Source organism: Symphalangus syndactylus, chromosome 8 (genome assembly GCF_028878055.3).
Source record: "Symphalangus syndactylus isolate Jambi chromosome 8, NHGRI_mSymSyn1-v2.1_pri, whole genome shotgun sequence".
Lineage (NCBI taxonomy): Eukaryota > Metazoa > Chordata > Mammalia > Primates > Hylobatidae > Symphalangus > Symphalangus syndactylus.
The window spans coordinates 66452494-66478452 of NC_072430.2; the positions used below are offsets into that span (position 1 = coordinate 66452494).

Sequence of the window (25959 nt, forward strand, 5' to 3'; positions counted from 1 at the left end):
CATTTCTCCCCATCCCTACTATCACTTAGCCTAAGTCACCCTTCATCTCTTGCTTATACTAAGCTGCAATTCCAAGTGGCTCCCCGCTTCTGGCTTCACCCTTCCATAATCCAGTTCCCACAGGAAAACCAGAATGATTATTTTAATGCGCAAATCAGATTGTAGCACTCTTGCTTAACACCCTCCAAAGGCAATTGGATTAAACCTGAACATGTCACCGTGGCCTCCAAGGCCCCGCAGAATCCGGTGGCTTCCTGCCTCCCTCTCCAGCCTCATCTCCTATCACTAAGCCCCTTCCTGTCCACCTCCTGGCTCTGCTGCCTTCTGCTTCTGGAACATGTCAGGCCTGATCCCACCTCAAGGCCCTTGTCTTTACTTCTACCCCAGCCTGAGATCTCTATATTTTCCCATCAGCTGGCTTCATCTCAGGCAGGCCTCAGTTCAGATGCTATTTCTTCAGAGCTGTTTTCCATAACCACCTATCAAACCTTGCCCCCACCACCCAGTCATTCTCCATCACATTATTTTGGTGCTTTCACAGAACTTCTCACTATTGGATTTCTTTTTTAATGTATTTATCTTCTATCTGTTTCTCCATCAACAATATGAACTTCATAGGTAAATGGACCACAACTTTCTTATTCCCTGTGGTGTCCTCAAAAACTAGAAAAGTTCGTGGTACAAAATAGACACTTGACAAATATTTGCTAAAGACAAAATGAGTCTATTATGCAAATATCCCTGGCATACACTTTGTTATTATCTGTCATTTTCATCTTAGTATGATTGAATTTCAGATATTACTTATTTTATTTATTTGTTTGTTTATTTTGAGACAGGGTCTCAGTCTGTTGCCTAGACTGGGAGTGGGTGCAGTGGCATGATCATGGCTCACTGCAGCGCTCAAACTCCTGGGCTCAAGCAATCCTCCCTCCTCAGCCTCCATACTAGCTGGGACTACAGGGGTGCGCCACCACACCCGACTAATTTTTTTGTAAAGAAGGGATTTCACCATGTTTCCTAGACTGGTCTTGAACTCCTGGGCTCAAAGCCATCTTCTGGCCTCGACCACCCAAAGGGCTGGGATTACAGGCATGAGCCACAGTGCCTGGCCCAGATTTAAATTTTTCTTTTTTTTTTTTTTTAGACGGAGTCTCACTCTGTCACCCAGGCTGGAGTGCAGTGGTGCAATCTCGGCTCACTGCAACCTCCGCCTCCCGGGTTCAAGTGATTTTCCTGCCTCAGCCACCCAAGTAGCTGGGACTACAGGCATGCATCACCACGCCCAGGTAATTTTGTGTTTTTAGTAGAGATAGTGTTTTGCCATGTTGGCTAGGCTGGTCTCGAACTCTGACCTCAAATGATCCGCCCGTCTCGGCTTCCCAAAGTGCTGGGATTACAAATCTTTGCAATAAATTTGCAAAGAGGAAAAATAAGCAAGGTATTATACATTTTCATGTTGTGCCTGAGAGAGGAGGGGTAGAGGGGGTAGTAAATGGGACATGGCCAAGGGAAGGAAATAGGCACAGAATAGGGAGGCTGGACCCAATGAATACAAACTTCTGCTTCACAATTTTTTAAAAAGAAAAGAAACTAAAACTTGCTCCATGGCTATAATGTCATTTGTTAATAATCTCCTACTGTGAACTGTAGTAATAGAATAGAGACTTTCTAAATAGAATAAACTTAAATACAATTTTTCTGATTTTAGAAAGTGATTGATGTCATTTTAGGGAATGTGGTAAGGAAATGGGTATAAAATAGGTAAGCCAGTGCCACTAAATAGAATTGCTGCTTCATAGTTCTGGCTTAGGCCTGCTATTCCCCGGTAATCTCCTTGGTTTTTTGTTTTGTTTTGTTTTTTTGAGACGGAGTTTCACTCTTGTTGGCCAGGCTGGAGTGCGGTGGCGCGATCTCGGCTCACTGCACCTCCGCCTCCCGTGTTCAAGTGATTTTCCTGCCTCAACCTCCCGAGTAGCTGGGATTACAGGCACCTGCCACAACGCCCAGCTAATTTTTGTATTTTTAGTAGAGACAGGGTCTCGCCATGTTGGCCAGGCTGGTCTTGAATTCCTGACCTCGGGTGATCCACCTGTCTCGGCCTCCCAAAGTGCTGGGATTACAGACGTGAGCCACCGTGCCCAGCTGGAATCTCCTTGGTTCTGTGGGATTTGTCTGGCCTGAACTTTTTGCCCTGGTCTCATAGCAACTGATCTGCATTCAGGTGTGCTCTGGACTTCCTGACACTGCCTTTCCTTCTCTTTCTTCTCCCTCCTCTTCCATGCTAAGGGCAAGATTTCTTGTTTTGTTTTCTCTTTTGTCTTCTGGTACTCTCACCCCTGGAATTAAGACTCCCCTGAGGAGAATTCAATAAGAGAAGTCCTTCAGCAATTCATCTCAAATTCTGAAAGAGTAGGAAGAAAGCAAACCCAGGTCAATCTACTCTCATTATTCCTCATTCCCTTCCAGCCAGGAGTGCCCTTTGAGACTTACAGGTCATACCTTCCCCTCCAGCCTAGACCATGGCAATGGGCTCTCCTAATAGGTCTTCCTACCTTCCTCTCTCTTCTGTAACATCACCAGATAAACATCCTTAAAATACCAGTTATATTAAATCTGCTGTTACAAAGCTTTGGGCATGCCACACTATCTACTGAAAACAACAACTAGACAGCAAGCCCATCCACATCTGGCCACAATCTTTCATTCCAAACCCTGCTCACCTCCAGTCTATCTGCCTGCAATTAGAAGATGTAGGTTTGAGTCTCATTTCTTCTTCTTATAAGATATGTGATGATTAGGCAAGCCTCTAGTTCTCCATTTCTCTCATCTCTTAGTGGAAGCAATGATGACAAACTCACAGAGTTGCTGTGAGGATTTAAAAGAATAACGAGTGCGAAAGACTTGTGTAGAAGCCCTCTATTAACTCTCAGGCAATTTATAACATAGAACAGCCCCATTTCTGCCAGGTGTCTGAGTTCACATTCACCTGTTCCTTGCTCTGTTTTCTAACTGCTTTCCCTCACCTTCAAGGAAGAAGCTTAGGTCCAATACGCTGTGAAGTCTTCATTGGCCACACCTGTGAGCAAAGCCTCTCTCTTCTGTAATTCTCCCTACCTTGAATTCTCCTTGCCTTTTCCTGCCATACATAACACTTTAGCCTAATTTGTAACAGAAAGAGGGATGGAAAGGAACAAGTATTTGTCTAGTGCTTACTAGCAGCTGGGTACTTTACATACGTTATCTTACTTAATTCAATCTTCACAACAACCCTGTGCAGTGGTCATCACCAATCCCTTGGTAAAAAAATGGGAAAACTTAGAGAGGGAGAAACAACTTACCAAGGTCACAAAGGGTATGTGGCCAAGGACAGATTTGAACCCAAGTCTGAGTGGCTCCACAGCCCATGCTCTTTTCCACAACATCATGCTGCCTTTTGATTCTGAGTAACAAAACTGAGTCCAAAGAGACCCTTAGAAATCCCTGTTGTTACTTTATACCTCCTATTTATGTCCTGTCTCCCCAACAAAACAGAAAGCCTCTTGAGGTTGAGAACACATGCCTTTTACTACATCTGTATGTCTCACTCCATTTACACCTTCTTATTCACTAATGATCAGTTACAGCATTCTACTGAGCATAAAAATAGCTGACATCCACTGAGGGCTCACTCTCTGCCAGGCACAACTGTAGATGTGTTTCATATATCAATTCACTTATCACAGCAATCTTGAATAGACTATAATTACCCCATTTTACAGATGAGGCAGTCAAAGCATTAAAAGTAAGTTTACACAGCTATTAAATGACAATCCTGGGAATCAAACCTGGCAAGTCTGACACTAGAGCCATCATTCTTAAAGACTGTGAAATACACAGGACTGTTACACTTCTAGACCTTAGAGTACCTATTAAACTTCTAGACCTTAAAGTACCTATTAAACTAAATTTTATGACATTTTAAATTAAATCCCAAACTTGAAACAATGGGGAAATTTACCTCTTCTAGTAATAGAAGAATTGTTACAGACGAAACCTTTTGCCAAAGACAACTAGAGAAATTGGACAAAATATTTTTTTAAAACTCTCTTGAAGATGCCAGAGAGCTACCAAGGCAGTGAGATCTGGAGACATTTAGATCCTAGACAGAAGGGGTTATCAGAGAGGTGAGCCTGACACCATATTTCTCTTTGAGACAGAGCTGTCAAGTCAAAAGAAAGCAAGAAACTAGAGGCAAAAGAACACAGAACAGATGACACAAAAAAGAACATAAGAAAGCATATTTGAACCTCAATATATAATGGTTACATAAAATATACATAGACTAAATACTACAATTAATAAAGTTTATTATGTCAGAAATCAAAACCCTACTATATGGTGCTTACAAGAGATATATATTAAATGCAAGAATTTAGAAAAGTTGAGATCAAGTAATAGAAAAACATACCATGCAAATACTAATCAAAATAAAGATATACAAATATTGGACAAAGTTGACTTTAAGTCAAGAAGCAATATTGATCAAAAAAGGTGGACATTTTATGATGAAAATGATGAATCCACCTGGAAGATATGAAAACTAAATCATAGGCTGGGAATGGTGGCTCATGCTTGTAATCTCAGCAGTTTGGGAGGCTGAGGCAGGTGGATCACCTGAGGTCAAGAGTTTAAGACTAGCCTGATCAACATGGTGAAACCCTGTCTCTACTAAAAATACAAAAAATTAACCCGGTGTGTTGGCACATGCCTGTAATCCCAGCTACTTGGGAGGCTAGGGCAGGAGAATAGCTTGAACGCAGGAGGCAGAGGTTGCTGTGAGATGAGATCACGCTACTGCACTCCAGTCTGGGCAACAAGAGTGAAACTCCATCTCAAAAAAAAAAAAAAAAACTAAACTAAATCATAATATTATTAGGCATATGTACCTAACAACATAACCTCAAAAAAACTAAAACAAAAATTAACAGTACTAAAATAGAAATAAACAATTCCACAATCGTGATGAGGTATTTTAATAATCCTCTTTGAGTAACTGAAAAAACAAGCAGTCCAAAAAATCAGTAACGATAGACAAAATTTGAGCATGGTTAATAATCCCAATTCAATCGACATACATAGAACACTGCATGAAAAACAGCAGAACGCATTCTTTTCAAGCATATGGAATTTGCCAAAATTGACCATACATTAGTACATAAAGCGAGTCTCAGCAAATTTCAAAAGACTAAAATCATACACAGTTTATTCTTGGATCTTGAGAGAATTAAGGTAAAAATCAATAAAAATCATAATCAAATGCCCAAATGCATAGAAGTTATGAATCATACTTCTAAATAATCCATATTATTTAGTTATTAAGTGAAGGAGGAATCACAATAATATTATAAAATATTTTTAACTAAATGGTAATTAGAACACACTTCAAATTTGGGATGCAGCTGAAGTGTGATTTAGGTGAAGTATGCCTTAGTATATAAATTAGAAAAAAATAGTAAAAATAAATTATTAGATGATATTAAGTACTATCTAAAGAAATTTTTAAATAATAACAAATTAAATCCAAAGAACATATGAGAAAGGGAATAATACAGGTAAAACGAGAAATTAAAAATATAGAAACCACATAACACAGATGACGAACAAAGTCAAAGTTGGTTCTTTGAAAATACTGACAAAATTAATTAACTTCTGCTGTGAGTGTTGGCTGCTTCTCCTTATTCTTAGATGACAGAAGCCATCACTCCTAAAAGGTTTTGCCATTCTCCCGCCCCTCCTCCACTGCCTACCCTAGGGGACAGCAGAAACAACAGGCCCTTTGCCTCAAAGCTTAGCACCCCGCCTGAATCAGGCCAAAGCTAGACTTTGCTCGAGGTCACATCCTTGTTCTGCTCTTCCCCCTTTCCAGTGCTACTATCCTCATTCCCTTTTGGATTTTTTCCTGAAAAACATTTCCTCAATAAATCAAACACACCAAATCTCTGTCTCAGGCTTTGCTTCTAGGAGAATATGACCTAAAACTGAAACTAAACAAAACCTAAATGAGAAATAAATGTAAAATTAAATAAATAAACAATAAATAAAACACAATACTCATGAATTTGAAGACTCAATATTAGAAAGATACCAAGTCCCCCAAATTGATCTCAAGTCCCCCAAATAGATCCAATGCAATCCCAAAGTCCCAGCAAGTTTTCTGTAGAACATGACAGGTGTATTTCAAAATGTATATTGAAATGCAAAGTGTTAAGAATAGCCAAGACAATCTTGAATAAGAAGACCAAGCTGAGGAACTTATACAACCAGATATCAAGACATATTATAAAACTATAGTAATTAAAAGACCATAGTATATTCAGATTGACAGATAGACAATGGAGAGAAATGAGAACCTACCACCAGACCTCTCTCTATATATGTAGACACTGATATATGCAAACATTAGCACTGCATAGTGGTGGGGAAGATCCATTTAATAAATGACTGTAGACCAATTAGACATTCATGTGGACCCCTGCCTCCATACAAAAATCTAAACCTGTGGATCATAGCTTCACATGTAAAAGGTAAAATAGAGCTTCCAGAAGACAACATAGAAGAGTACCTTGATAATCTTTGGGTAAGCATAGTTTTATTATAAATGACACAAAAGTTACCATAAAGAAAAATATTGGTAAATTGGTCCACATTAAATTTAGAAATCTCTCCTTATCAGCTGGGCGCGGTGGCTCACGCCTGTAATCCCAGCACTTTGGGAGACCGAGGTGGGCGGATCACGAGGTCAGGAGATGGAGATCATCCTGCCTAACACAGTGAAACCCCGTCTCTACTAAAAACACAGAAAAATTAGCCAGGCATGGTGGTGGGCGCCTGTAGTCCCAGCTACTCAGGAGGCTGAGGCAGGAGAATGGCGTGAACCTGGGAGGCAGAGCTTGCAGTGAGCTGAGATCGCACCACTGCACTCCAGCCTGGGCGACAGAGCAAGACTTTACCTCAAAGAGAAACATCTCTTTATCATGACATATCATTAAGAAAGTGAAAAGACAAAACAAAATAATACAGTATATTTACAATACAAATAATTTTCTAATGACTCATATCCAGCATCTATGAAGAAATTCAACAAATAAAAAGAGATACAATCTATCTGAAAAATGGGCAAAAGACATAAACAAGTACCTCACAAGGGATGATATCCAAATGGCTAATAAACATATTAAAAGTTGCCCAACCTCACTGGTTACAAGGGAAATGCAAATTAAAACCATATTGATATATCAATGTGAGGGCAAGGATTTGAAACAACTGGAGCTCTCATACAGGATTGGTGAGAGAGTAAAGTGGTAAAGTCATTTAGGAAAACTTGCACTATAATTATTAAAGCTGGCCATGTGGATGCCTTATTACCCCACAATTCCACTCCTAGGGTATACCCCGGTGAAATTCTTGTACATGTTTACAGAAGACAGGTTCAAGAACATTCATAACAACAATATTGTTAATTTCCCCAAACTGAAAGTAATACAAATAAACGACACAATAGATCAATAAATTTTGGTATGTACAATGGAATAGTATATAGCAATGAAAAAACCAACCTACAGCTATACTATACACATCATGAATAAAATCCCACAAATTTAATGTTGGGTGAAAAAATAAAATATATTCCATATAATTTTACTTTTATATAAAGTTCACAGACAAAACAATATTGCTCAGAGATGCATGTACAGGTGGTAACACTATAAATAAATGCATAGATATGATTACCGTAAAATTCATCTAAGAATTCCATCCAAGGACTAAGGATTACATGTAAAATAAGGCTTACTGGATTGGGAAGTAATATACAGAAGACTTCTAGAGTGTGGATGATGCTCATTTCTTGATGTAGGTGATAGTTACATGGGTGTTCAGTTTATAATTGCTCATTAAATCATGCATTTTCCTTATTTCGTTAAATTTCAACATTTTTAAAAATGAACTAAATAAAAAGATTGCATTTGACTTATGTTACATACCTACAATTTAATGAATGTATTAGTAATGACTTAGAGTAATATGATAGATACTCAATTAATGGTTATATTATATTAAAATGAATGTTCAGTTTCTAGAACCAATTGAAAATATCTTATTTATTATATCTGAAATTACTCAGCATTCAGTATTTTGCATTGTAGAGGGGATTCCTATATTTAGTTAAACTTAGATATTAAAGCCATTTTCAACAGTATGTGATTATGCGAACTCGCTGTCCTAGGAAGTGGTGAGCTACTTTTCCCTGAAAATAGTTAAGTAAGTTTCAGAAATTCTGTCTATGATGGAATTCTATCTATGATGGTTTATTGTACAAAAAAATTCCTAAAGTTGTTAGAGTAACATACTCCAAGATGTCTTACAGTACGAAACAACAATGTAGAATAATTTTTAAATTGAGGCCATGTATCCCTCTAAGACTTTCGCTCTCTCTCTCTCTCCCACTTCTCATTTGCTAACATTTATACGTATGTACAACTATAAACAATTGAGCATTAGGTATAGAATAAGATTATAAAGTTAGGGTAGTCTACACAATAGATTTTTTTTCTTTCTTTGAGACGAAGTCTCGCTCTGTCGCCAGGCTGGAGTGTAGTGGCTTGATCTCGGCTCACTGCAACCTCTGCCTCCCAGGTTCAAGCGACTCTCCTGCCTCAGCCTCCTGAGTAGCTGGGACTACAGGTGCGTGCCACCATGCCCAGCTAATTTTTGTGTTTTTAGTAGAGACGGGGTTTCACCATGTTGGCCAGGATGGTCTCGATCTCTTGACCTTGTGATCCACCCACCTCGGCCTCCCAAAGTGCTGGGATTACAGGTGGGAGCCACCACGCCCGGCCTTTGTACTTATTTTCTTAGAAAGTTTGTCTTCATCTGGGATACTGTGTAAAAGTATTTGGCAGCTTTCTTAAATTCTCTAGAAACTTTCTTACGATAAAGTTATGAAAGATATATGAATGACATTCATAGGGCTCAAAAATGATCTATGAAATGTTTGTTTTCACTTTTAAGAAGAAAATAAAAATAAAGAATAAACTTAAGGCAAGTCTATCTACTACAAAATTATAAAACAGATATCGGTAGAAGAAAATAAAAGAAATATCAAATCCAACAGCCATGGGTTCCCTTTAGTGGTAACTGGTTAATAAACTGTCTCAGATTAGAATAACTTAAAAGCATATAAAACTACTTAAGAAAAGGAAGACTGTTAATAAACATACATGTGTAGAATAGCCTACACTGTATCAAAATAGCCTATTTTGATCCCTTGTAAAGATGAATCAGAGTCTCACCTTTAACAAGGGATAATTGATACTTGCAACCCACATGTTGGTAAATGGAGCTTCCAAGACAATAGCATCAACTGGGCATCCTTGAAATGAAAGAAAGAAAGAAAGGAATCAGTAACTCCCCTATTCAAATACCATCTTTCCTAGATAAGGGGTCTTCAAGATCTTGTACATGAGCTACATGCATCAAAATTATTTGTGAAGTTTATTAATAATGCAAATTCCTGGAACCCACCTCATATTTATGAGTCAGATTCTCCAGGGTGAGGGCTGAGAATGTGCATTTTAACATGCTTCCACCCTCCCCTCCCCAAGAGGTTTCTGTGCACATGATGATAATTGAAAACCACTACCTTCTTCTAAGAACACAACCAGGTCATCATGGCTTGGATAACAAGAAAGCAAGGCCGGGCACGGTGGCTCACACCTGTAATACCAGCATTTTGGGAGGCCAAGGCGGGCGGATCACGAGGTCAGGATATGGAGACCATCCTGGCCAACATGGTGAAACCCCATCTCTACTAAAAATACAAAAATCAGCCGGGCGTGGTGGAGGGCGCCTGTAATCCCAGCTACTCGAGAGACTGAGGCAGGAGAATCGCTTGAACCCGGGAGGCAGAGGTTGCAGTGAGCTGAGATTGCGCCACTGCACTTCAGCCTGGGCAACAGAGCAAGACTCCGCCTCAAAAAAAAAAAAGAAAGAAAGCAAAGTACTACAGGAAGACGGTGTTCTGCAGTCCGTGCAGTCCGTTGCTAAGAATGTGCCAGAGGCTGACTAGGTTGTTTTGGTCAACATTGCCTCTAAGAACAATTAGAAAAGATGTGGTTGGTTAAGGTATGCATACGTATATGTTTGAATGGATATGGGGGCTACTGGTCAGTGAGAAACTACAGAACCAATACCAAAAGAGAGAAGTCCAGAGAGTTTGAGCTGCCTTTTCCCTCAACTCAGTTGAAAGCAATAGTGGTGGCTGAGAGAATCAGAAATGAGACAAAACTTTCAGCATTCTGACAAAATCCAAATGACAGAAATTAGAGTTCAGGATCTGACAAAAAAGAGGACCCTAGTACATTTCTCAGGCTTTTGGTTGTGATCTCAAAGAACTACAGTCTAAGAGTAATATGAACTAGAAATAGACCAGCCATCATAAAGACTGAAGACCAGCTTCAGATCAGCTCAATCTCTAATTAGATTAAGGTGATCTGTCTCTACCATAACTGCCATTCAGGAGAAGAGTAAATTATATCTGGAAGAAGATAATATCACTTCAAGCCTCAAATCATTTCTATGATTTTCCATAAACCATGTGTAGCCCTTAATCAAAAATAGCCATACAATGATGAGCAAAACACACACACCCAAAAGCAGATAATTGTAATGTAAATGTTTAAATTGTATGGCATTAGGGTAATGAATATTTGCATTTATATAGCATCTGTATATATGGAGTAAGTTCTAATTTTAATTTTTTTTAAATGACTTGACCCTGTTCACAGAGATTCTAATTCTTCAAATCAGCTAGGGTCGAAGATTCTGATACAAACAGATCACTTTGAGAAACCCTGACATAAATATTACTAAGAAGGGCTGCAGAAAGCCAGTTCTGTGTATCATTTAATGACACAGTATTTTTTTATCCTGTAATTTAAATTAATATGATATCACTAGGAGGACTCTTTTTTTTTTTTTTTTCTGAGACAGACTCTTGCTCTGTCACCCAGGCTAGAATGCAGTGGCAATCTCGGCTTACTGCAACCTCCGCCTCCTTGGTTCAAGCAATTCTCCTGCCTCAGCCTCCCAAGTAGCTGGGATTACAGGTAGCCACCACTGTGCCTGGCAAATTTTTGTATTTTTAGTAGAGACAGGGTTTCACCATCTTGGCCAGGCTGGTCTCGAACTCCTGACCTCGTGATCCGCCCGCCTCGGCCTCCAAAAGTGCTGGGATTACAGGCGTGAGCCACCACATTGGCCAAGGAGGACTCTTTCAAAGGTGATTTTAACTTGTTCCTTCGTATTTATTTTTAACTGCAGAACCTGAAAAAACAGCTATTATTTTACATTAAAGGGAGATAAAAAAGAAAGCTTGTTGCACTGCCAGAAACCATCTAAAGTTGGGATGCTTTTGGTGTCTGTATGTTCAAAGTGTACACAATAGTCTCTTGACAGTTTTTACTTTCCCATCTGAAGATGGGAAATTATACCACTTAAGCATTTTATATTACCTTTTTCTTCTAGCACTTTTGCAGCATTTGTTGCAACTCTGTAAAGCAATGAAAATTAGTACATATGTTAAGCAATAACTTTACAGTACAAAATGCAACTTCTGGTATGAGCATCTGATAAAAGCTCTGGGCTCTCTGGTTAGAAAAATGCGTATAGAAACAAAATTTGCACACTATTTCAAAGGGTTCCACAGGCCCTACATTAAAGGTCATTTACTTTCTTTCTTTTTTTTTTTTTTTTGGATACAGAGCCTCACTCTGTCACCCAGGCTGGAGTACAGTGGTACAATCTCGGCTTACTGCAACCTCTACCTCCCTGGGCTCAAGTGATTCTCCTGCCTCAGCTTCCTGAGTAGCTGGGATTACAGGCACACACCACCAAGCCCAGCTAATTTTTGTATTTTTAGTAAAGACGGGGTTTGGCCATGTTGGCCAGGCTAGTCTCGAACTCCTGGCCTCAAGTGATCTGCCCACCTCAGCCTCCCAAAGTGCTAGAATTACAGGTGTGAGCCACCCCGCCTGGCCAAGGATCCTTTTCTTTAAAACCCTCAGAAAGACTTGGACTTCAATGTAATAGATAACCGTAGAGCTGAAGGGACCTTCTGTTGTTTTACAAATAGCATGGTAAGACGGCAAGTTCTTCAGCCACTTCTAGAGTGTGAAAATCATCAGCAAAGAGTCCCTGTCTTCTGGCTCAGTGCTCCTTCCACTCCTGGCTTTGTTATCAACTCCTATCCTAGTTGATAGGACACTGAAGCCTCAAGGACCTGCCTAAGGACACATTTGCAGATCTCACTTACCCTGTGCCCAGAGAGTGGCCCCAGAGACACACGGGAGTGATGCCACTTCTTGCCTTGGTCCACTCATAGACACGAACGGCATCCGTAGTCAGTCCCTCCTCTGTGGGCTTACCTGTAGAGTCCCCAAATCCTGGCAGCAAGAAAAGGCAAACACAGTATCACTGCCTTCAAAAGGAGGGGTCATCAGAGGCCCCCTGCTTACTGAAAAATCTTTGTACACCGTTCTTAACACATACCTCTGTAGTCAACAGACAAGACATGAAAGCCACCATCACTCAGCACCTAGGTAACAAAGGAGCTGTTATCAGTTTAATTAGAAGATGTAAACAGAAAAGGCTTCTCCTCCCTATATCCATCCATATCACATCACAAGGAGCGCTCTTTCAAAGGTAATTTTAACTTGTTCATTAGTATTTATTTTTTAACTGCAGAACCTAGAAAAACAGCTATTATTTTATATTAGATGAAGATTGAAAAGGAAGTTTGTTGCATGTCAGAAACTCTCTGAAGTTAGGATGCTCTAGGTATCTGCATGTTCAAAGCATACACACAAGTTTAACAGGTGGGGAAAGATGTATTTTTGAAATCTGGTGTTTGACTTCCAACTTGAGAAGCCAAGACTCAGTGGGAGAGACGGAGAGCGGGAAGGCTGAGCAGGGTCAGACACCCGGGGTCTCACGCTGGCTCTGCCACTTACCTGCTGTGTGACCTTGGCCAAGTTATTTAACATTTACATATGTAAATATTATTCTGAAAAATGAGAAACAATAATAGTCACCTTTAGGTCTATAAATGTCTCTTTTTAAAAATTCCTTGAGAATAAGAACTCTACACAGAGTTGTAGTAGAAGCAATCAAAAAGGGGAAGCTATTTATATTAAATATGGATAGTTAATTTAAATAAAAAAAAAAAGAGATCACCCTAATATATGAGACCACTGCCAAGCTTCTAGTAGGTAAAGAAGGAGAGACTATGAAAACATAATTGTTCATGAAATGAAATACAATGATTGTTGGGTGTGGTGCTGCACACCTGTAATCCCAGGACTCAGGAGGCTGAGGCAGGAGAATCGCTTGAACCTAGGAGGCTAAGGCTGGAGTGAGCAACCAAGATCACACCACTGCACTCCAGCCTGGGCGACAGAGACTCCGTCTCAAAAAAATAAAAGAAGAAATACAATCATAGATAAAGAAAAGAGAGATAAAAAAGGACAATATTTTACTGTGCAGGCACTTTGGAAACTTTATTTAATCCTCACAACTGTACTGTAAAGTAGCTATTATCCCCATTTTACAGATAAACTGAGCCTTGTGGAGCTTAAGTAACTTATTTAAGATCACCCAACTAGCTAGAACTAGAACCGAGATTCACTCCTGGGTCTGCCTCTGTCCAAATACTGTGCTTCCTCCCACTGCATTTTATATCCAGGTGGCAAAACCTCATTAGGAACTTGTAAGTACAAATTAAACTAATAACGAGGAGCTAAATATACCTTTTACATATCTGTTACATTCCCTCCAAGAAAGTTAGCCAAGACACATGGCGGCTAAGCATCCAGGAAAATAGGAATATGCATGTGTGTTGCAGCACGTGTTGAAGGACCACTAGGCAATACAACCCAAGAACCACAACAGCAACAAACCCTACTCCTAAGAATTCATTTCTAGGAAAAAGACATGAAAGAAGAAAAATCTAGATGCTTGTAGTTTTCTGAAACAATATTAGTTAAAGCAAATGCAGGGAGAAAAATTCTTATATCCAGTTGCAGTGGAATAGTCAAGTAAACAATTGCTTATAAATATAATGGAGAATGACACAGCCTTTAAACTGGCTAACTATGATGACTGTGAAAACATGGAAGAATGTCTATAAAATAGTGTGAAGTAAAAGAGCACAACATAAAAGTATATATAGATACAATCATAGTAACAAAAGCCTTTTATAAGGAGAAATAAAAACTAGGTGGGAACGCAAATAAATGAAAATAGCTGTATTAGTCTGTTGCAGTGATGAATACATGAATGAATGAAAATTTAATAATGAAAATTTATTGTTTTAAAAAAATCACCTATCCAGAGGAGGAAAGGAAGGGCTGAGGAAGTTTGGTCCTGTTGGGCAATGATGACGCCCGCACTTTATGCCCACAATCTTCCTGGGGGCAAAGTCCTGCCATACTAGCCGCTCTCCTTCCCCACCCATCCTAACTACCACAAGGATCACCTGGCTGCATTTCACACCTACAGCTCTTCTCGTTTCTGGGAACATTGAGACAGCTCTGAGTGGGAGGGGAAAAGCGCACACATTCTCATGGACATTGGCTTTACCACGTTCCACATGGGGAATGCAAAGGGCAGGGTGCAGAGGGGAAAGCAAACCTAAAAATGAATAAACATGGTACTCCTGGGCAGCACTGCACCCAGCCCCCTGCCACTCCACAAGCATTGGCTCTGAGAAGGCAGTGATGAGGGGATGAGGGGATGAGGGGAGGGGACAGGAGAGGAGCTTCCTGTCTGCACAGGGGAGGAAGGATGAAGAAAGCACTGGAGATACTGGTACGGCCAGGATTCTGGGCCCCACTAATATTGTTTGATCAGGAAAGAACTCCAAGGTGGGAGCCAGCATGTGGGAGGAGAGACCAAGTCCCTGTGGTCAACAGCCGGCCACCTGCAGTGGAGGTTACCTAACCAGAGGGTGGAAGAGGATAAACAGGCAGCTTGCTTAACCAGTTCTGAGGCAGATATGGCTAAGTGGAAAGCCTGCCATCTTCTGCATACCTGGAAACACGGGCTGTCCCAACAAACCAGTCATGCAGCAGGGAGTGAGGAGAGCAAGTGTGGCCATGATGCTACTCTACAAAGCCTTACATGGGCTGAAGCCAGGGTTTCAATGACTTTTTTTTTTTTTGAGTCAGGGTCTCCTCACTCTGTCATTCAGGCTGCAGTGTGGTGGCACAATCCTAGCTTAGTGCAGCCTCAAACTCCCAGGCTCAAGCAATCCTCTCACCTCAGCCTCCTGAGTAGCTGGAATTGCAGGCAAGTACCACCACATCTGGCTAATTTTAAAATTATTTGTAGAGACAGGGTCTCATTAAGTTGAGACCCCTGTCTTGAACTCCTGGTCTCAGCCTCCCAAAGTGTTGGTATTGCAGGCGTGAACCACTGCCCCCAGCCTTGAATGACTTTTAAAAGCAGATATTCTGGCCGGGTGTGGTGGCTCGTACCTGTAATCCCAGCCCTTTCGGAGGCCAAGGCAGGCAGACCACGAGGTCAGGAGATCGAGACCATCCTGGCTAACATGGTGAAACCCCGTCTCTACTAAAAATACAAAAACAAAATTAGCCGGGCGTGGTGGCGGGCGCCTGTAATCCCAGCTACTTGGGAGGCTGAGGCAGGAGAATGGCGTGAACCGAGGAGGCGAAGCTTGCAGTGAGCCGAGATGGCGCCACTGCACTCCAGCCTGAGCAACAGAACAAGACTCTGTCTCAAAAAAAAAAAAAACAGACATTCTGTGTCTTTAGCCTATAACCACTAGAAACTAAAAAGGTTGGTTCTTTTAAAATAAGTGACCACTTTGCACCTTAATAATACTCTCTCAACCCATCCCCCAGCCCTCAGAGAAAGCAAATAAAAATGTCAGCTGGGTGAGGTGGCTCGCGCCTGTAATCCCAGCACTTTGGGAGGCAGAGGTGGGTGGATCACCTGAGATCACGAGTTCGAGAACAGCCTGGCCAACATGGTGAAACCCTGTCTCTACTAAAAAATACAAAATTAGCCGGGCATGGTGGTTGGCGCCTGTAATCCCAGCTACTCAGGAGGCTGAGGCAGGAGAATTGCTTGAGCCTGGGAGGTGGAGGTTGCAGTAAGTGGAGATCACGCCACTGCACTCCAGCCTGGGCGACAGAATCTCAAAAACAACAACAACAACAACAACAACAACAACAACAAAAACTCTCTCAACCCATCCCCCAGCCCTCAGAGAAAGCAAATAAAAATGTCTTCACCTCCATTTGGCAATGAGGTTATTAAGTTCACGAAGGTACTTTGGGACCTAGACACGCTCGGTTCTGTTTTGATGAGTGTAGGAGCAGAAGTCCACCGGTGGGACTTTGAGCCCCAGACACCACAACCCACCCTGATCAGAACCCTGGAGACCTCTCAAAAGGCAACCATGCTGAGGACCTGAGGACAATCTTATGACATATTAAACAGACCTACGAAATGGGTGCTTTGAGGCCTCTTCAGACATACCTTTACCAGCTTCAGTCTGTGAGAAGCTGCCCTGTGAAGGAAGTTTAAAAAAAAAAAAAAAAAGCAAGAATTAGGAATGATGATAGCAAATTCAATAAAAATCACTCTCATGCTGCTGGTATCTGATCTCACGGCTTTCTCTTTCAGGTTGGAGGAATAAATAACTAGGAGAAGGGGAAATGCAAAAAAAAAAAAAAAATGCTGGGTTTCACAGGAAATTTCAGTAAATGTGACTCTAAAATGGACACATCAAAAAAGCCCCTTGAGAAAATGTGAGTCTTGAGAAAGGCGAGTCACCTGCCAGAAAAAGACAGGGAGGAAGGGAGTACAGGCAGGTGCTCCTCCCAAGATGGAGGAGATCTGTGGGTTTCCGAGGCACATCGCCCCTGTCCCAAGCTGAAGGGGCACAGTCACAGTTGATGATCATCACCCCACATAATTACACAGGCCCAAAAAGGCTCCGACAGCACAACAAAGGGGAGCCAGACTCCTGGGAGACGTCCTTTGTTACAAAGTGAGGTTGGGACTACAGAGAATGGGCCGAGGCATGAATGTTCTAGAATTAGTCAGACGGTCCCCAGTACCTGTGGTCAGAATTCCATGTGACCTATCTTAAGGAGTCTTATTTTCGGCTAATAACACTAAAGCTAAATAAAGGACTCTCCACTGTAGTGTTCTGAAAAATCTCTGATCTGGAAATGGCTCTTCCTTTCCCCCATAATCCGTGCCTATTCCCTTTCCTGTCATTCATGGGTTCAATCCATCATTTCAGACACTCTTAGGGAGCAAAGGAATCACCACTTTCTTTGAAATCAACATCCAACTTTTGGAAGAGTTATTCTTTTCTCCTTCTCAGTTAGGGATCCACATCATTCTACATATAGAATAATCTTTTTAAGTGAAGCTTATTGCCAGAACACCCTCAGATTTCAACAAAGGAAAAGAAATATGTGAAGGCATGCCTACAGAGTTAAAAACAGAGCCCTGTACTTCTTCATTCCTCCATGGGGCTGAAATGCTCTCAATCTCTTGAAAAAAAATATGTAAGCAGAGCCACTGACCTGTGTTCTGCACTGCCATGAAGATAAACAATAATTGGATTCCCATCGCAAAGGGCTGCTTCATACCAGCAATGGTCCTTCCCCTTGGCATCTTCCCCCCGGCAGCTGGGGACTGTGTGCCTGAAGAGCAAGGGAGGTTTAAACAAATGTAGCAAGAGGAATTCTCCATCCTCTCCAAAGGCTGAAACTCTCCTTATGATATGTATATATATATGATATGTGTGTATATATATATATATATGTATATATATATACACATACATATATTTTAATTTTTTATCTGAGTAATATATGCACATGGTAAAAATAAAAATCTAACACCACAAAATGTCTTATGATGAGAACCACTACTCCCCTACCCCATGTCCCCATGCACAGAGACAATGCCTTTTAACGACTTACTATTTTAGTTCTTCTGACTTCTGCACCTGTTAATTTTCCAAGACTGCAGTTCTTAGGTACAGCCCATTGAAATTGTTTTTTTAAAAAGGGAAACAAATAAAAGGTAATAGATATTTACCATCTGCCATGAGTTTGGCTGAAGAGACAAGTAGGAAATAATTTAAAGAGAAACCAGTTTATGTAAGAGAAAAGAACTAAAACACTAAACTATTTTGCTCCAGAAACCAAGTAACCTTGTGATTTTAAACATATGTGTGAGTTCCAGTTTCTCCACTTCGTTAAACCAGTGAATGCTGCAAATGCAAACACTGCCATATGACATGTCACCATGGGATGTGGAGAACTGGCTAAGGGTGACAAATCTTCTGTCCTCTCCCTCATTTAAGGGCAGAAAGTCTGCCATCATCCCCAGGTCCTCTGTACTCAGAATATAGGCACTGCTGCCTCCTGGATGAGCTGATCTTGATGAAATAGCTGACTCACCAAACCAAGGACCAGTGGGGCAAAAGCAAAGAACAAAAAGATTTCTAAATTCCAACACTATTGGGTGAACAGTACCCTGCAGAGGAGAAAGAAGTTATGGGTTGGTTCCTAAACATTTTATGATCAAAGGTTTGAACTCAGGGAGATGAAATAGAAAACAGGTCACTGGAAACTTGGAAGCCAATAATGAGTATTACAACTAAACAGAAGAAATGTTAACGTTAGCATTGTAAGACAATAGAACGTTCATGATCTCATCTGACATATTTACTGAATGCCCTTTATGTGCCAAACATTGTGCTAAGCAATGAAAACCCACCAACAAAGTCTATCACCTGCTGAAGCTATAGTCTTGTAAGGAAGACAAATATTAACCAAATCATCACACAAACATTTATTTCATGACAATGGGAATAATTGTCAAAAGGGACAAGCACGGATGGCCATGACAGCATATACCTAAAATGGGCAGTGAGGAAAGGCTTTTCTGAAAATTACCAACTAAAGTAAGATCCAATAGATGAGCAGACAGTTAGCAAGGCAAGAAGAGGGAAGGCAGGGAGCTGAGAAATAGAAGGCAGCCTTGAGGGCAGAGCATGTCCTGGAAGGGCAGTGTGTCCGGAGTTGAGGGCATGAAGGCAAGGGTGGTATGGAATAAGGCAGAAGGGATGGGTGAAGCCAGAAGCCAAGGGCAACACCTGAAAGTCTATACTCCAAAGCAAAATTCTTAGAAAGTGAAATCAAGCAAATCAACAGAAGAGGAAGGTGTAGGAAACAGCCTCCAGGTACCTCCAGGAGCACCGACCTCTCCATGGGCAGGTAACACAGCACTGCTCCTCTGCATCCTAACAGGAACACCTGCCCCATCAAGCAACCCAGTATCCCATCCGTGCACTCACCAGATCCCTAGCATCACCCCAGGTTCAACTCTCAGGTAGAAGTTCACTGTGTGAGGAATCTTTAACTCTGGTTTCTTTAAATCCACAAGAAATGGGGCTTTGACTGGAAAGTAAAAATCATTATCAACTTCAAGAATCAAATTCCATACCTTCTAATCACAATCAAAGAAAGGAATTAGCCTACATAGGTTTACAGGCTTCTAAGTTGCAAGCTACTACACTAAACTCCTAGCAGAGTATTTTATTTTATCAGCTAGGACTAGCCTGCAGAAGAGAGGCAAAAAACAAAAATCTAAAAGCTAGATTTAAAAATAGCATCAGTGTGATGGCTCATAATAGAGAAACAGAGTTATTCAATCCTTATCCTTGTCTCCAGCTTTTTAAAAGCAGCGGAGACCATTCCCCTAAGAAGGTAAAAAGGCCTAGAAGAAAATAAGAAGTATTCTGCTACTTCGGTGAAACCTAATCATCAGCCAAAAGGCAAGAAATGTCCAGAATTCACACACACCAGGAAGCGAGCAGGTAAGAACTAGAACTGTGAATGGAACCCCCACCCACAAGGCCATGCATCTCTCTTTACTCCCAACAGTTTGCAAGGATTCTTGCTAGACTTCAAAGTCAATATTAAATAAGTTTCAGGCCATTTCAGTCTAGCCACAATTTTACAGCTGACATGTCTTTTCACTACGTCACAACTTTAAGGGTAGTGAGGTCTTTATTTGGGAAAAATTATATAGGCAAATTTATGGAAGGTCCATACTTACAAAAATTAAAATAAATTAGCATGTCTATCAGAGGAGGGAAAACATGTTCTTCTAAGGATTTACTAGTAAAGCTGTCATACAGAGCAGCAATTTTTCTTCTGAGCATTGAACAGGAATGTGGAAAAGATCTGCAAGATATTGGGAAACACACAAGGTTTTCGAAGTTAATCCGCTTGTCTTGGTTTGTTTTTTTCTTTTTCTTTCTTCTTTTTTTTTCTTTTTTGGACAGAGTTTTGCTCTTGTTGCCCAGGCTGGAGTGCAATGGCGTGTTCTCAGCTCACTGCAACCTCTGCCTCCCAGGTTCAAGCAATTCTCCTGCCTGAGCCTCCCGAGTAGCTGGCATTACAGGCACCCGCCATCAGCCCTGGCTAATTTTTGTATTTTTAGTAGAGACAGGGTTTCACCACGTTGGCCAGGCTAGTCTCGAACTCCTGACCTCAGGTGATCTGCCCCCAAATTTCAGAGACTAACACTGGGAATTCCAGGTCAGTTGGCATTTAAGCAAAATCTTTTACACAATGACATGGAATTATCTACAGGGCAAGTCAAGACTGGGACTAAGGGGAAACCAGGTAAGGAGAGTAATAAGGCAGGGCCCCAACCAGTAGCTGAAAAAGCCAGAACATGGCAGAGACAGGAGGGGAAGGGAAATGTTCGCACCACAGCCAGGTTTGGTCCCTTACTGTAGCCCCATAGAAGGCTGAGGCTGGACCCCAAAGTCACCAATAAACAGGATTCAGACAGTTTAACAGTTGCTGCAGTTTTTAATTATATCACAATTCTGCACTATATGTGTTAGCTATTCTTATCATTAGTCTCAGGCAGTGAGGGAATAATCCTTAGATCCTCTATATTCTGGCTGCATCTTAGGAAGAAATGAGCCAGTGTTAGAAGACCCCACTTCTGAGATGAAAGCCCTGGAAGAGACGGACCCATGAGGCACAGGGCTGGAGCCTGGTCAGGGAGTGGGATGGGCACATGCACATCTTGCCTACGCTATTGTTCCCTGTGACACAAACCACCCAATCAGGAGCTGTCAGCACACAAGTGACAATTTATCCATGAGGGGTCACTAAGGACACCTCTGCCTCAAGCCACCTCTCTTGTGAGGGTCTTAGAGAGATGAGGGATACAGGAGGTCAATGTCATCACCTCCTGCTTCCAGTTTTTGCCCACTTTATCCATTAAGTCCCTTTCCATGTTGTAAGAGGTCATTGTTAAAACTGTTTAATATAATCAAATGGTAAGGTTGAGGGGCTAGAAACCATTTTTGATAAATTGTCTCCCCTGCCCTGATTTCTATGCTAGACCAGAGGCATTTTTGGAAGATAATTATTACCTTTGCTTTGCAAATGAGACTGGAAAGTTAAGTAATCTTTCCAAGGTCACAAGTGAATGAATGGCAGAGCCACACATACCCAGGTCTGTCTGATCCCATAGTCTTATAATGATCTCCAGGATGTCACAGTCTTGGTGACATCCATGTAAACAGAAATGAACCCCAGGAGCAAGGCTGGCCTCTGGCAAAATTCTGCCCATAGACAATCTTGTTTTAAGATCTCCTTCTGCACCTTAGCCCTCTCAGCAGTGTCCTGTCCTTTCTTCTTTCCTCCTTCCTGCTCCTGTATTCTCAGAAGCCCTCTGATAACAAAGTCATCAAAGAAAGACCTCTAAAAAAATTAATTCCCCCTAAAGTGTTAATGACTTAAAAATCAGAGCACTTATATGTGTTTGGAAGAGGCATGAAGAGAGAAGTTAATGAATCTCTGATGAATTTCCAGCAGTTCTGCAAGAAGTGGAAAAGATACGTGGGCTAAGGGTAATGGATAGATTTTTGAAAACATCATACACTGGCAATTGCCTACTCATAAAATCAGCAAGAAAGAACTGAAAATGATTGTTTCATAATCCTTTAAAATAGCACCTCCCCACCCCTGCCATGAAGGCGGCAGGAAGGAGAGGACATTGTTGTTCTGATTTTAGAGATAAGAAATCAAAACCCAGAGAAGCCACTTTGAGCCACAGATCAAGCCCAAATGGACAGAACTGAACCCAAGGCTGAACTGTGCCTCCTTCCAGCCGCTGGCTCCTGCTGGCCTCCCTCTAAGCTCCCCTCACTCACCTCCACCCTGCCTGTTAGTCTCCCCCTAAGCTGTCTTTTGAAGGTAGGCAGGGTAGTCTCCCGCTAAGTTATGTTTTGAAGGTCTGCTTGGGAAGCAGAGGCAGTAGAGGGAAATGCGTGTCTGTTTTTAAGGAATAATTCATACACAATCCTTCTCTCAAATAGCTGGAGGCACTTCTCTGAGATGCACTGCGGGAAGAGAACAGAGTGACCAGATCTTCAGAGCATCAATAATGCAAAGAAGCTTCTTTTAACTAAGGGGTTGTCAATTTGACTTCCCCTAGATCAGTAGGGGATCAAAAGTCACCAGTGGCTAATAGACCTTATTTGAGCGGAGGATGCAGTTTCAGCCCAATCCCCGCTAACGGCCAGCCACATCAAACGGCCACCTTGGTGCTTTGTTGTTCTTTCACTTGCCCTTTGATCAGCTGCAGCTGTAACCGCACAGCGTCCCACAGGGGACTCAGAACCTAACTGGATGATTCTTACTGGTGAAAGCTGGTGGAGTCTGAGCTGCTACAAGGTGAATCACTCATGCCCAGAGGTTTCTGCAAACCAACTTTGGGAAGCCCAAATCTAACTACATTTACTATTTCAAATATTAAGACAGGTACCTTCAACCTATTGCCAATTGACTCAGTCGACATGTGTTTGTCACCAAGCACCAGGAGACACCCTCCCAACCAAATCCCCTCTTCCTTCACACCCATGGAAGTATCTCTTTTTTGCCAAAGTCTCCTGGAGAGATCATTCCATGGTGACCTCTCCTCTCGTCTTTCCTCCCACAAATAATAATGGGGCCTCGGCTGGCCTTGAATTGTTCTCTGATGGCTTTCCCATTATTAGCCCTGTCTTCTCCACTCTATCAGGCCACAGACAACAAGAACAACATGGCATAGAATGCTTCCTTTACATTTCCCTCTGCCTAGCCCAGGGCTGAGCTCAGTAAGTATTTATTGATGCATAGGTTGAAAATAGAAAGAGAGTGCATTTATTTTGTAAGGGAGAAGGAAGCAACATTTATTGGTAGCTTCGGAGGAAAGAGGAAGGACTTCATTTTCTTTTTTTTACTTACAATTGCAAATGAATCAATGTGTGCTCCACAGAGCAAGGATTTTGTCTGTTTTATTTACTGCGTGTGACCAAGACTAGAATAGTGTCCAATAGATAATAAAGAACCAACGCTGTGGAAAGAATGAACACATTTATCAGCCCACTCCTGCACATTTTCTGAGCACTACCTAGGATTGTAATGACTTGGGGTGGAATGGGGGAAATGAGGAGGAAAATAAACCTTTGGTTTCCCCCAACTTCCTTCTGGAGCACGTTTTCCATTTTTCTTTTTTTTTTTCTTTTTTTATTTTTTGAGACGGAGTCTCGCTCTGTCACCCAGGCTGGAGTGCGGTGGTGTGATCTCGGCTCACTCCAACCTCCGCCTCCCAGGTTCAAGCAATTCTCCTGCCTCAGCCTCCAGAGTAGCTGGGACTACAGGCGTGTGCCACCATGCCTGGCTAATTTTTTGTGTTTTTAGTAGAGACAGGGTTTCACTGTGTTAGCCAGGATGGTCTCGATCTCCTGACCTCATGATCTGCCCACCTTGGCTGCCCAAAGTGCTGGGATTACAGGTGTGAGCCACAATGCCTGGCCTCATTTTTCTAATTTAAAGAAAACCAGTTGTAAGGTGGAGACTTACTCTTCTTGGCCCACTCACCTTAAGCAGCAACTGGATTCGATAAAAATTTTTGTAAAATAAAAAACTAGATTCCCAAGGCATTAAAAAATAGCCACTGAAAAAATCATATGATGAAATGTTCTTGGGTCTCATAACACGTCCCACTAGTTCCAGTGCCATGATCAGGGCCAGGGGCATGGCAAGCCCCCCGTGAAGGTTTGCTCACCTAAATGAAGCCGGCTCCAAGAATCAAAGAGGACCTGGGGTAGTGGAAATGGGTCTGGACCTCAGCCTCAGCACATCTTATGGTAGCCAATAGTCTTCTGCTCAGATGAAGACATACGCTAGTATTTTATTCTTTCAGGAAGTATCTCTTGAGACTTTTTTCACTAATTAGTAAGGCAAGTAATAGATGGTCCCCAACTCCCCATCTCCCACTCCATTATCAACAAAGTGGGTTATTCTCTATGAGTGTGAAGTGCAACTTTGATTCTCTGCCTAATAAATGCCCTTTACTGCCAAATAAATGTTAAATAATCAGCCATCAATTCCACAGAGATCATCAAAGCGAGAAACATTAGATGTCAATGTTCCCAGAATCACCACGTCTGGGAGAGAAGTCCTGTTAATATGCAGTTTGACAAGTGCAATCAGGACATTCTGCCAGGTGTTCAGATCCAACCCAGAGCTGGAAGGCATGGGTTCTAGGTGACTGGGCCCCTGCAGAGCTGCCAGCACTCTGCTGTCTGCAATGAGAATAAAAAGGAATAGAAGAGAAAAGAGGCCAGGTGCAGTGGCTCACACCTGTAATCCCAACACTTTGGGGTGCCAAGGCACGTGGAACCTGTGAGCTCCAGGAGTTTGAGACCAACCTAGGCAATGTAGTGAAAACCCGTACCTACACAACATAGAAAAATTAGCTCAGTGTGGTGGTGGGCGCCTGTAGTCCCAGCTACTGGGGAGGCTGAGGAGGGAGGATCGCTTGAGCCTTGGGAATGAGCCGAGATTGTGCCACTGCACTCCAGCCTGGGCAACAGAGTGAAACCCTTGTCTCAAAAAAAAAAAAGAGAGAGAGAGAAAAGATCCCTGTTTGTCATCATCACTCTGGGCACTCCAAAGTGAGGTCTCCTGTGTCTGGATGTAATTTTTGGATATTTTCTAATCAGCACAAATTAAACAAAAGGAATAGAAAGAGGGAAGTAAAAATGCCAATACCTTCCCACACCAACAAAACTAAATGAAATACCCACGTGTCCTGGGTCCAGGATCTCCAACCAATACCTGGCTTCAGTGCAAACAACACTGGCAATATGTTGCTGGTGGATTCAGGTAATTTAAGATTACTGTTTAAACTGAGGGTCAATGGGAGGAGAAAACAGAAACAAAAACCAAAACACCCACTGATTTATTTCAGATTTAAACAACATAAGAACTTGGCACAGGTAATGCCAAGTTATGGTTTCAACACACTATGTACATCTTTAGCATACTGGAGGTGTGTTCTTTAAATACATGCCAGGGAGTTCACACTCAGGGAGCTAGACAGGGATTTTCTGATTCTTTTCCACCTACACAGATAGGCCCTTGACCTAAGAGGACCCCGTCCAAGATTACAACATATATTACTATTGTCACTATTACTAATGTCATTCAGATCCATCTTGTATGTTAGCAAAATGGTCAGATAATAGAGATTGGTATAGGAATTCAACCATCTCCCTGGCATCTGCATTTCGGAAGCCCCCAAAAGTTGTAACTTCCTGAAATACCAAACCTGAGAGTCTCGCTGGTCCAGGTTGGGACTGAGGCTGAGGATACCAAGGGCAACCAAAGAGCCCTAGAGTTCGCAGGGGGCCGCCGAGGTCTCCCGGGAGCCACAGTGCTGGGCCTTGGGCCCGGGCCAGCAGAGATTACGGCCTCGGCCTCGCCCTGGCCCCCTGCCCCATCCCCGCGCTGC

The 25959-nt window shown here is 41.9% G+C and overlaps 1 protein-coding gene across 2 annotated transcripts in view; it reads right to left on the reverse strand.

Annotated features, from left to right (window-relative positions):
* The window catches only part of ABHD12B (abhydrolase domain containing 12B), a 29555-nt gene that overhangs the window by 3325 nt on the left and 271 nt on the right, over positions 1–25959 (reverse strand). The window contains exons 2-9 of one of the 2 annotated variants that reach the window (XM_055289428.1): positions 20209–20336; positions 19445–19547; positions 17661–17780; positions 16600–16630; positions 12589–12634; positions 12353–12482; positions 11553–11590; positions 9333–9412 (exon numbers count right to left, since the gene is read on the reverse strand). In XM_055289428.1, coding sequence (XP_055145403.1) covers positions 9333–9412; positions 11553–11590; positions 12353–12482; positions 12589–12634; positions 16600–16630; positions 17661–17780; positions 19445–19547; positions 20209–20336 — 676 coding nt within the window. The remainder of the gene's footprint in view (positions 1–9332; positions 9413–11552; positions 11591–12352; positions 12483–12588; positions 12635–16599; positions 16631–17660; positions 17781–19444; positions 19548–20208; positions 20337–25959) is intronic. The other variant, XM_055289429.1, reaches the window with a different exon arrangement.